Source organism: Amborella trichopoda, chromosome 5 (assembly GCF_054954075.1).
Source record: "Amborella trichopoda isolate Santa Cruz 75 chromosome 5, AtrichopodaSantaCruz75HAP2 v2.0, whole genome shotgun sequence".
Classification (NCBI taxonomy): domain Eukaryota; kingdom Viridiplantae; phylum Streptophyta; class Magnoliopsida; order Amborellales; family Amborellaceae; genus Amborella; species Amborella trichopoda.
In genome coordinates this window covers 32,564,211-32,576,787 of record NC_142340.1, presented here as the reverse complement: position 1 = coordinate 32,576,787, position 12,577 = coordinate 32,564,211, and the positions used below count along the sequence as shown (strand labels likewise).

Here is a 12,577-nt window from a genome sequence, read left to right as displayed (position 1 = left end):
CCGACAGAGATGGTAGGGAGTGGAGTCGTGACACTCTCTCTTACTTTCCTTATTTCTCTCTCCGCATTCCATAAAAATCTCTCCTCTCCTAAAATCATTCATTATTTCTCTCTCCCATGCACATAAACTTCATAAATTGGAAAATGTGGGATCTGTACCTCACCGGACCTGGACCCCACTCAATATTTTGGGTCCTGCATTTGGACCCGACCCGATTGCTGGGTCCAAATTTTGGACCCATAACCAGACCCGGGTCGGTCCCGTCCATTGCCACACCCTAGCTCCCCTCCCTTTCAAACAAAACCGTTAAAAAGATAAATTTATGCTCCCGCGGGAGCTTGCTCAATTCATTAAATCAATCCACAAGCTTGTCAAAGAACCGACTTCTTCTTCCTCGACAATGGCTCTTCTTCTGAAGCGCTTTGCCAGAACTGCTCCTGTGGCTCTTAGATCAAGGGCTCAATCCAATTTGAGCTCCATGGCTTCTTCTCCTTCCTTTCACACAACCTCTGAGGAGTTATGGAAAAAAAGCAAGGCCCATTTTGGAGCCATTTCTGCAATTTCAGGTGGTCTGGCGTACTTGTACTTGTTCTCTGATGATAAGGTAACCTCCCACTTTCCTTTTTTATTTTGCATCTTTTTCATAGAAGATGTGATTGTGAGGAGTTGAATTAGTTTTGATTTCTCTGTGTTCCAACTAACTCAGTCATTTTGAGTAAAAACGTGTTGTTGGTTACTTTTCCCAGTAATCATGGTTTTGGTGGAAATATTTTGGTAATTTATGGGTTTGGACACTTTATTTCATGTTTTATTCTTTGTCATAATTTTTTTCCTTTTTTCTCTGTATATTGAATTATTTTATTTCCATCTCTTTGCTTTTTCTTAGTTGGTGTCTACACATGGATCTATTCGCTTGTTTGTTATTGCGATTTTTCAAATGAGATGCATGACTAAACTGAAAATATGTAGCAAAAACAAAAAATGAAACGAAGATTTAATTTCAGGGATTCAAATCTCCTTATAAGTTCATATCTGTTACGGACATCTATCTTAAGAATATTAAGTATATTTTAAAACTTGGGTACAATTGGGGATTCATGCATTAGTTTCATCATTGATTTTTCACTTTGTCATTGTTTATATATATTCCTTTTTTTTTCTCATTCTTTGAATAATTTATTTATTTATTTCTCACAACTTTAGGTGAAATATGCCAACCATTTCGATTGTATTGATAATGCTTAAATCTGAAAGCTAAAAGGCGTTTCACCAATATTTTGGTCTTGTTCTGCAAATGTAACTATTTTCTCTTACGACTGTATTTTGCTAGTGTTCCTTTTTGCTTTTGATCCAAATTCAAATTACTAGGGATCTTTTCATTTGTGTTGACAGGTTCAGCTAGACTCACAACCAGAAGATTCTGCTCGAAGTGGAGGTATGTAGTCCCTTTGTTACAAAATAGTGTTTATTCATAATTGGATGGAAATGTATCCTTGTAATTCATGCCTCTTCTACTCCCCCCTTTGATAATTGCCAACTGTATTTGCACGAGTGCAATACTGTTGTTCCATTTACAATTTATGTATTCCTTCTTTTTGTTCGCAGAATGAGATGGCTAGTCCATATAACTCTTAACTATTCACATCCATTTGATATTTCCATCATATTCTTGAACTCAACTTTGATGCCTCAATCTGTTTCAAATTTGAACTTTGAAGTGTAAGATAGAGATAGAACCACTTCTCTTAAGCAAAACATGCATAACTTTCTATGTGTTCAACTAATTTCATTGTAAAGTAGGAATGCATGCACTGGATACTTTGGTCAAAGAATAACATTATAAAATGCCACTAGATGATGCTTTTATCATGTTTATGATTCTGGAAGAGTAAGGATCATGTTTATGATTCTGGGAGAGTAAGGAACTTCTAACACAATTTATTTGTGAAAAGATATGCCTTAAAGATTAGGAACCGATAAATGTCCTCTCAAGGAAGATTCATATGATGTGTACGGTTCACTGGCTCACAAAGTCCTTGGTGAGTTCCATATTTAGTTAAACTAGGGAGTTCAAGGGTTGAAAATCTAGATACTTGATGTGTTTTCTGTGGATAGTCATGCTAGGTGAAGATTTGAAAGAAGCAAAGTTGATGAAGCTACTTCTCAATAGTGTTAATAATTCTCTAAACTTTTCTTTATATTCAGGTTTCTTGTGAAGCAATATGCTCTCTACTTGAGGACGAGGGTTATAAGCTACATTTCATTAAGCTGAAATTAGGATGCGAGGGAACCAATTAGACACATGTACTAAAGGTTGGATTGAATCCACTTGAGTATTAGTTGTCTCAAAAGTACAACTTGGATTATCATCATCATTATTTGGGCATTTTCCCAACTATTTGGGGTTGACTGCACGATTCCTGGTCCGCCATTTTGCTTTATCAGGGGTCATACCTCAGTGAGGCCATATGTCCCTGTATTTTTTCTCACTACTTCCAACCATGTTCTTTCGGGCCTAACTCTTATCCCTTTTGAGCCTTCCACTTGAACAAATTCGCACCGTCCAATTGGTGCCATACTGGGTCTGCGCTGCGCATGGCCTACCCATCTAAGTCTACTTTCACAACTTATCGCCTATTGGAGCCATACTTAAGTTCTCCCAAATGTATTCATTTCGAATTCTATCTCTTCTTGTCTTGCTGCTCATCCATTGCAATATCCTCATCTCAGCTACACTCATCCTATGAATATCTTGTTTCTTGACCGTCCAACACTCCGCCCCATAAAGTAAAACTGGTCTCACAGCTGTCCTATGGAACTCCCCCTTTAACTTCATTGGTATTCGGTCATATAAAACTTCCTTTTCGTATCTCCACTTTGCCCATCTAGCTTTAATTTTATGCGCAATATCTTCCTCAATCTCTCAATTTTCTAGATTATCGACCCAAGATATAAAAAATGCGCTCTTTTTGGTATTTCTTAGCGTCAATCTCAACTTCCTCGTCTTTACTCTTATTATTACTAAACTTGCATTTTATATATTTTGTCTTAGTCTGGCTAATTTTAAAACCTTTGGATTCTCAAGCATCTCTTCAAAGTTTTAACTTTATGTTGTTGCTTCAGGTCTCATCAATTAAAACTGTCGCCCAAGAACAATATACACCGTAGTACCTCATCTTGTACGTGCCTAGGTAGGTCATTCATAACTAAGACATAAAGGTATGAGCTCAATGGTGACCCCTGATGTAGACCTATTGTCACTGAAAACTCACTTGTTTCTCTACCAGTTGTTTGCAAACTAGTTAGTGCTCCCTCGTACATATCTCCCACCATATCGGTATAGTATCTGGAGACACTTTTCTTTTCCAGCACCCACAAAATTAAATCTCGAGGCACTTTATCATAAGCTTTCTCTAGATCAATGGAGACCATATGGAGGTCTTTTTCCTTAGCCCTAAACTTCTCTATTAGTTGTCCAAGTAAGAAAATCACCTCAATTGACCTCCCTGACATAAAACCGAATTGGTTTTCTGATGCACTCGTTTCATGCCTTAGTTGTTGCTTAATCACTCTCTCCCATAACTTCATAATGTGGCTCATAAGTTTAATCACTCAATAGTTCGCACAATTTTGTATGTCTCATTTGTTGTTATAAATAGGTATTGCAATACTTTTCCTCCATTCGCCTACTATTTCTTTTGTTCTTAACACCTTGTTGAACAACTTGGTCAGCCAGTCAATGCCAATATACCCCTATGTACTTCCAAACCTCTATTGGGATACCATCTCATTCTAAAGCCTTTTCTATCTTCATCATCTTCAAAGCGAATGTATCTAGGGATTTTTATGAATAAAGCCTTGTTAGGCTCTACTTTTAAGATATTAGACTTGTTGAAAACTTATTTTTGAAAATTTTTTTCTCCTCTAAACACCGAACATGTTCTTTTCATTGTTCGCAAAATCGCCTGATCTAATCGCTAACCGCTTGGTTAGATCGGTTCTGGTTTTGAGCGGTTAGGGTGATCAACCAGTATTTTTAAAAAAAAAAATTCAAAAAAATGTATATAAATTCTCTAAAGTAAGGAATTTGATTTGTAATGCATTTTTACATATTCTTTACATTATGGTAAAGATTAAAATTTGTTTTGGTCATTAATACTCACTTTTATACTTTCCCATTTTTTTTAGAAAAGTTTAAAAATAGCCCTTGGAAAATATAAAATGGGTTAAAATCAATTTTTTCATTAATTTTCCACTTCATTTGAATGTGTTTTGTTTTAATCATTCTTTATATGCTTTTTATATTTTAGTAGATTTTGTTTTTTTTAATTTTTTTAACACTTTTTTGACTGCCCAAGACTTGCCCGATTAGAGCGGTTGAATTGGCAGGTTTACCGGTTGGGCCGTTTAAACCGCTTCCAGGCCGGTGTCCTGTTAACCGTTCCAGTTCGATTTTGTGAACACTGGTTCTTCTCCACTATTGCATTCTCTCTATAAAAACGCAACCCAATTTTTGTCTCATCTCATATTCTCTCTCTAGAAATCTAATCTCAATTTTCTCCAATCACACTCTCTCTAGAAGCCCAACCCATTTCTTGCCTCCTCTCATATTCTTTCTCTGGAAACCCAATCTCATTTTTGCCTCCATTCACATTCTCTCTCTCAACCTCAGCCCCATTCTTGCCTCTTCTCACATTTTTTAAAGAGAATATGAAAGAATGTGAGAGAAAAGAAGAATGCATTGGGTTATATTGTGGATGTGAGAGGAGGGAAGAAACCGTGGGAAAAAAGTTAAGAGATGAGAAGCTTTAAGATATTGCTTTTAAAAGAGGGGCAAAGCAGTCTATATATCCCTCTATAAAAAGTGGGAGGCCAAAGTCAAAAACAAAATCTCATGAGATCTCATATTTTAGAAGAAAATTCTTATGAGGCTTTGTCTTAAAAAGCCTCTGCCCTAATTTGCCTATGGTTCCTTCTACTGTTGTGTATCCATTGTGTTCATCATTTAATAATTATGGAAAATAAGCTCTCCACCTTTCATTGACTTCTTCATCTTTCACCAAGACCATTTGATCCTCACTCTTAATGCATTTAATATGTTCTAAATCCCTACACTTTTTTTCTCTCATTTTTGCTAATTTGAAGACATTTTTTTCGCCTTTTCTTGTTCCAAGTTTATTGTTTAGATTATCATATGCCTTAAGTTTAGCTTTACTTACTATTTGTTTAACGTTTTTCTTAACATTTTTATGCTCTTCTAAGTTTTGATAATTTCTATTTCATTGCCAAGTTTTTATAATATGATTGTTTTTCGGTAATGGCCTACAACTTGGATTATATAAAGAGGAAATATGAGGCTCAACTAGGATTATACAACTAGAAGAGGAAATATTGGGCATATTCTTTTTTAGAGCTTGTTGCCATCCCTTGATTCCAATTGTGAGTTGTGAGTATGAGCAAAGGAGCAGTAGCAATTTACTTAATGAACACTATTGGGAGATATTAATGATCTGGCTACTTGAGTCCTAGTACATTATTCAATATTGTTATTGGTCATTTGAATAGACGAAGCTATGTTATAGAATGATAACTGTGTATTACAAGTGGCTTATTACGTATCACATCTTCGGGTAAGTATAAGAAATCTCTCTATTTGGAAAGGCATGTATTGAGAATCATTGTATTTTAGGCAATGATTTTAATGTGGTGTATTATTACATTTTACTTGTTGGCTAAGATGCACTTTTCCGGATACAAGCATGGATGAGGAGAGTGAAACTACGACAACTTGGCATTTCCCAAAATCTAGGACATGGATGTGGATACAAGTATCCTATCTGATATAGCCTATATAATGGATAAATATGTGCATTTGATGCATTAGTACATGTCTCCATATCATGGTGCATAATTTATATTTATTCATATTATTTCTTTATATTTATAGTATTTTATATTTACAAGTGTTTTAGCAGTCTCTGGTAGTTGTATCGATCTTGAATTGTGTTGACACAGGTATGTTAGGCATATACAAGTAGTAGCGTACTATAAATTGTAGGCAAGTATGGTTTTATCCCTAGGAAAGCTTGTGAGGCTGAGTAATGGGAACATCTTTAGTCTACTTCGTGGTTCTTGTATTGAAGCACTCTTGATATTACTTTGGTGATTTGACATCTGTTCCTTTTTTCCCTTCATTAAAAGAAACAAATTCCTCATGTTGCATCCTTCTCATTAACCAAGACTTTAAGGTTTTAGGTACTGGAATCGTAAGGCTCTTTTAGAAATGGAAGATGGTGGGGGATTTTATGATGTTTGAATTTCAGGTAATAGGAAATGAGCTAATTTTTGAGAATTGAATGGGTGTCCCTTGCATGTTTCCCCTTTTTTAATGGATATCACTACTATTATTGACGAGCACAACGTTAAGAGAAACCTTTGACATAAATGAAGTTAAAGGTCATAGATACAATTGCAAGATTATTATATCTGAAGTGAAAGAAGCTTTGAGAAGAATGAAGGTAGGAAAGCTTTAAGACTAGATGGTAACCTGATAGAGGTTGGAAGTGCATTGGAGAGATTGACATATTTTGACTGACCAAGCTGTTCAACAAGATGTTGTGAACAAAGAAAATGCCAGAGGAATGGAAAAAAAGTACTATCGTACCTATTTACAAGAACAAAGGAAACATACAAAACCGCACAAACTATCAAGGGATCGAACTTATGAGTCACTCTATGAAGTTGTGGGAGAGAGTGGTTGAACAATGATTAAGACATGAAACAAATGTATCAGAAAATTAGTTCGGCTTTATGCCAGGTAGGTCAACAATTGAATCTACTTTCCTAATTAGGCAACTGCTTGAGAAGTTTAGGGAGAAGGGGAGAGGCCTCAACATGATCTTTATTGATTTAGAGAAAGCATACGATAAGGTACTTAGGGACTTAATTTGGTGGATGTTGGAAAAGAAAGGATCTTTAGAGGATATATCGATGTAGTGAGAGATGTACGAGGGAGCGCTAACTAGTGTGAGGACAACTAGTGGAGAGACAAGTGAGTTTTCGATGACAACCGGCCTACATCACGGGCTAGTGTAAGCCTATATCTTTTTATTTTAGTTATGGAAGAGTTAATTAGGCACTTACATGATGAGGTACCGCGATGCATATTGTTTGTGGATCACTTAGTTTTGATTAATGAGACTAGAGGCGGTGTCAACACAAAGTTAGAACTTTGGATGGATGCTTTAGAATATAAAGCTTTTAAACTTAGCTAAAACATATTCGATTGTATATTAGTGACAAGTGATGGACTCCCAATGTCCTTAGTTTTAAATTTTTTTTTTTGAAGCAAAAGTGATTCTATCAATAGATAATAGAAATATACAACTTTTAGCTCTGAACATATGTAAGTGTTTTTTCCATTTCTTGTGATCTTGCTCAAGTCCTTGCAATGTTTTAAAAAATGGTCTGCCTGGCGCCTAGGCGGCCTAGACCAAAAATCCGCCCGCTTAAACTCAGGCAGCCCTTCACGGGAGGATGTACCTGGGCGAGTGCCTAAGCGGGCGCCTAGGCAGGCTAGGCGGGCGCCTTGGGCGGATGTACCTGGGCGGGCACCTAGGCGTTTCTCGTTTTTTTAAAACTACGGGGCGCTCGAGGTTTTGGATGCCCGCCTAGGCGCTGGGCGCCAAGTAGGCTGCCTAGGGGCCGCCTAGCATTTTTTGAAGCCTTGAGTCCTTGAAAAGACTTGGTAGGTTCCATCCTAAGCTTATTTGTAGGTGAGTTTTTGTAGTTAGACTTGAAAGTTGGACTATGTAAGCTGGGTAAGTGTATATTGATTAAAATTTTTCTTTCTTTTCTTTATTTTCACCACCTGGATTACTTACAGATGTCTAAATAAATAATGAGAAAAAATAAAACAAAAGGAATCCCAAGGACTCACTTGTTTCCATTTTCACAACTCTTTATTACATAAACAAAATTGCATAAACTTGGACTTGGGATCATGAAACACATGACTGCATAAACAAAAAATAAATTGCCAGAAGATTACCTCAACTGGACTTTACACACCCAACTCCGGGTCTCCTCCTTTGATGGCGCACGGGATCAAGGTCTTTTTTTGATCTTTTAATGTATGGGAAACCTCGGGCTATCAACCCTTTTAAATCAGAGAGCAATGGTGGAACAATTACAAGGCTAGGCCTCAATGCCTAAGCATGGTGTACTAGGCTTCAATACCTAGTATGGAAGACTAAGTCTCAATACCTAGTATAGTACCCTAGGTCTCAATGCCTAGCATGGTAGGCCATGCTAGGTCTCAATACCTAGAATAGTAGGCTAGGTCTCAATACCTAGTATGGTACCCTACCCCCCTTTTCACAAAGCTTGGGGTGTGCCCCCCCTTTCACAAAGCTTAGGGCGTGCCCCTTATTTCTCTTTCTTTTCTAAGCAGGAGAGAGAGATGAGAGATCAAGCTAGAGATTGAGAGAGGGTGGCGTTCCACCTAGAGAGGGAGAGAGAGAGAGCTTAACATGTAGAGAATTAGGACCGCTATGGTGCCTATTTATAGATTTTCTCTAAGGTTAGGGTTTCTTAGGGTTAGCCATCTTTATAGAGAAAAGATCCAGACCACTGATCAAAGGAGACCTGTGGGTTGAGATATCTTAGCCATACAACCCTTAGATCAGCCATGATGATTAAAGGGAAGATACTAGAACCTTATCCTTCAGCTTCTTTAACCTAATCCCTTCAAATAAATAAAATATGAAAAATATATAAGATATACTTTTTATATCCATATTATCTCTTAAATATTCTTAAACTTGAAAAATTAAATTAATTTCCAAACTTTCCCTTTTCTCTTAATTGATTGAATTGCTAGTTTTACAAGCTTGCAAAATAGGAAAGAATCCGTGCAACATAAGGGGCCTCTAGTGGGCCCCACACACCACTATGTGCCCCCATATATTATGTGTTTATAAAATAGTAAAATGATTTTTAGAAAAGATTAATTATTTTATTTTTCTCTTTGAATATTTAAAATAGTAAAAATTCAATTTCTCTCTATTTATAATTTCATTTAAAATAAAATATCCAGAGACTTCTAAAAATTCAAACTATTAATCTAAAAATATTTTAACATCAAAATAATTAATTCTAAATAATTTTGATGGGATTTGGATCCAACTAGGTCAATGAATTATTAATTTGTCGAAGCACTCCATCTTCTATTGTGGACTATAATGCACACTCACTTTCACAAACTGACCTAGCAGTTCTCATGATCCATAGACCATCGCAGAGGTTCATGATTGAGCTACCAAAATCATCTAATAGGTGAGGAGATACAATCCCAGTCTATGGATTACAAGTTCTCCGCTAGAGATAAGTCCAAAGTCACATAGACCTGGTGCAACCACAACTTTATGTTACATAGGGGTCATCTATGGCACATGTACACATATCATCCTCAATGGTGACTCTTTGTCTCAATACGGCTATCATATGTGCATGCCGTGTGATGGTTCAATGCCGTGTGATGGTTCAATGATGAGGCTTTGGCCTTCGTCTCTACAGGCATACCATCATGCATAAGGATCACACAGTCCCATGACTCACTACTGTGACCTCACAAGAGATCAGCTAACCTTCCTCGGTTGTGCTCTATGCCCAGTAATTAAGGGTTTTCCAACTCGACTGGCTTAGCGCGTTAAGCTTAGTCTGAGTATTAACAAATAGCATTTGCTTATTTCGGTCCCTCTGGACTATACTTCTACTGGAGTTCATTGTTCCACTATAATTAATATTGATTACAAGCTCTCATAAGGCCTTTAATGGCCATAAATACCCAACAAGACTTGGGTGCATACAAGCTGAGTAGCCTCTAATAAATCCTAAGTCTTAGAATAACTTTTTTGAATTTTGCTTTGAATTACTTGGCCGAATCAATCACTGTTGTTCTTGTATATGTTCACTAGAGTTGGGTGCATATGGTAGTGTGGATTGGGTCGGTTGCCCCGATACAAGGAGGGATATGGCATGACATTATGTGGCTTAAACATTACCTTTGGGCTTGATATCCCTTCCATATAACTATTCAATTCAGATAATTATTTTACCATGAGCTTGATATCCATTCCGAGTTCCAACATCTTTTGTGAAGACTTATATGGAAGATATTCTCATAAAAGTGGTGGCACAGCCTAAAATAAACACTGAAAATGGAGATTGGCATTGTTTGATATCTTAGTTTAAATTTGAGGGGAAGTCTTGAGTTAAGGATTGTTTGGCACTTTCCTACATGCTACTTTTGTTTGTGGTAGTTCTTGAGATATTGACGTATCATTAAGAGTTGTATTTTAACATGTGTACGGGCAGATTCGTAATTGATATTTATATACACATGCACACACACATGTGCATATGGAAAGATTGCACAAGGCATCAACCTTATACTATAAAAGTGAGGCGCACATCAAAAACCCACTAGAAAAGGTTGGTCCGACACTGGAAAATCTTCCAATTGATCATCTCGACCACAAGATATATGAAAATGAAGAAAAAGGATTTCAACTCCTAAAAATAGTGCATTTTGTAACACATTATCTGGACCGTCTATTTTCAAGATTTTCAATTGTTGACTTATCATTACTCCTCATTTTTGCTCTCGCCTTCCTAGCCTTATGGACAGCAGGCAGCACCTCTTGCATAGTTCTTCTCTTCCTGCAGTCTTGCTTGCCTTATTGCCCTGCATACCTTGACAGGCATACCCCGGAATCAATTCATCTAATCGGCCCGCTTTGCTAATCCGTGGACCAAGGGATGTAGGCCTAGGAAAACTGGAAATCCAGTTCTCGGCGGGAAGGCAAGCCCGGTTGGTCGTGTTGGTAGGTGAACGAAGTCAAAGGGAATTGGACAACCTGGTATGTCAAAAGGATGATTGCATATCTTCTACTCATGCACACTCTGAGCCTTGTGTGACCATGTGTGCCGGTTCTTCAACAACCACCAGGCATGGTGCTGGCTATGTTTCTGAATGAATCTCGTTTGCTGGAATGTTCGGGGTCTAAACAGTGTTAGACGAAAAGGAGACGACTTGTTTTTCTTTGGTGTGGAAAAACCAGATGTCATTTTGCTTCAAGAAACCAAACTGGTGTTCTCGAATTTTCAGTTAGCCAGAGAAGTGTGGGGTAGGAGACCTTTGAATTTTGTGGGTTCTGATTCTTCTGGCTCGTCGGTTGGTTGATTGATTTTGTGGGATCCCAGAGTGCTTCATAGTGTTGATTTTGTTATTTTTGAAAGACATGTATATGTGTTATTTTTGGGTCCCTTAGACAATTTCAATGGGCTTTTAACTAATGTGTATGGTTCAAATTCTGTTGGGTATAGAGCTTTTTTTGATGAATTATCTGGAGTTTTTTCTCGTTTTAATACTCCGTGGTGTATTGGGGGGATGTTAATATAATTAGGTCGTCTAGCGAGTCTTCCTCTTCCCCTAATCTTTCAGCTTGTATGCCTCGCTTTGAAGCTTTTATCCAGCAGGATGAGTTGTTTGACTTGCCCTCCTCAAGAGCCTTTTATACGTGGTCTAATAATTCTGCTTTTGACCCAAATGGCAAACTCCTCGGCTAATTCTGAAAAAAGTTTATCAGGCGTCAACCTTAACCTATAAAAGTAAGACATACCACCTCAAATACCCACTAGAAACGGTGGTTCCGACGAAAACTCCCCAATTGATCATCTATCACTTGTTTAACCTTATGACTTTTTCTGCTTTTAGAGTTTATGCTGGACATTCCATGGCATAGTTATCAGAATCTTTGGTACACTGTTTTCTCTTCATGAATCTCTTATTGAATGTGCTTGTTTTGCAGCACTCAACCCAGAGAAGTGGATTCAATTCAAGTTGCTAGAAAAGGCAAAAGTTAGCCCTAACACCCATTTATTTAGGTAAATTATGTAGTACTCTTTGTCTGATGATTAACTAAATCTTTTGTTTGAAAAGTTTTCATTTTTCTTTTTTATGAAGAACTATTTGCTTAAATATAAATATATTAATTTTCTTTTGAGGTTGTCAAACTTGAAATGCATTGCACAAAACTCTTCTTTATTGCAATCACATTTTTTGAGTCCAATGCTCATGGGTGTCAGGTATCCTTCTGTTAGAAATATATATAAATGAACTTTGTTTAAGATTGTCATATTCATGATTAGTTTGTTGTGTAAGTTGTAAAGTATTAAAAAATGTTACTTAACTACAAACTTACTTAACAATAGGGTGGAGGATTCTGTGGAATTGTTCAATATTCAGTATGTGGAAAAAGAAAGGGGTTGCTAGAAGGACAACAAAGCAGCATGTAAAGGGGAAGAAGTAGGAATGGTTAAAGGAAGTAGTACTATTAGAATATTAATGGGTAGCATATCCACTACCAAAACTAATACTCTCTTGGTGGTTCCCATGGGATAATCATGTCAGATCACACTCCTACTTTCATTCCTTCATACGTTCTTGAAGCATGTCCAGGAACTAAGGTTTAACCAAGAAATTCTCTCTAATACTTTCCTTTAGTTGTTGTTC

At 37.0% G+C, this 12,577-nt stretch overlaps 1 protein-coding gene across 4 annotated transcripts in view; it reads left to right on the top strand.

Annotated features, from left to right (window-relative positions):
• The first annotated feature begins 381 nt into the window (after nt 1–381).
• Nucleotides 382–12,577, top strand: part of LOC18432663 (FAD/NAD(P)-binding oxidoreductase) — a 48,613-nt gene continuing 36,417 nt past the window's right edge. For all 4 annotated transcript variants that reach the window (XM_011624500.3, XM_088866491.1, XM_006842766.4 and 1 more), the window contains exons 1-3: nt 382–604; nt 1,393–1,435; nt 11,874–11,949. In XM_011624500.3, the coding sequence (XP_011622802.1) occupies nt 401–604; nt 1,393–1,435; nt 11,874–11,949 (323 nt within the window). In that variant the 5' untranslated portion in view covers nt 382–400. The remainder of the gene's footprint in view (nt 605–1,392; nt 1,436–11,873; nt 11,950–12,577) is intronic.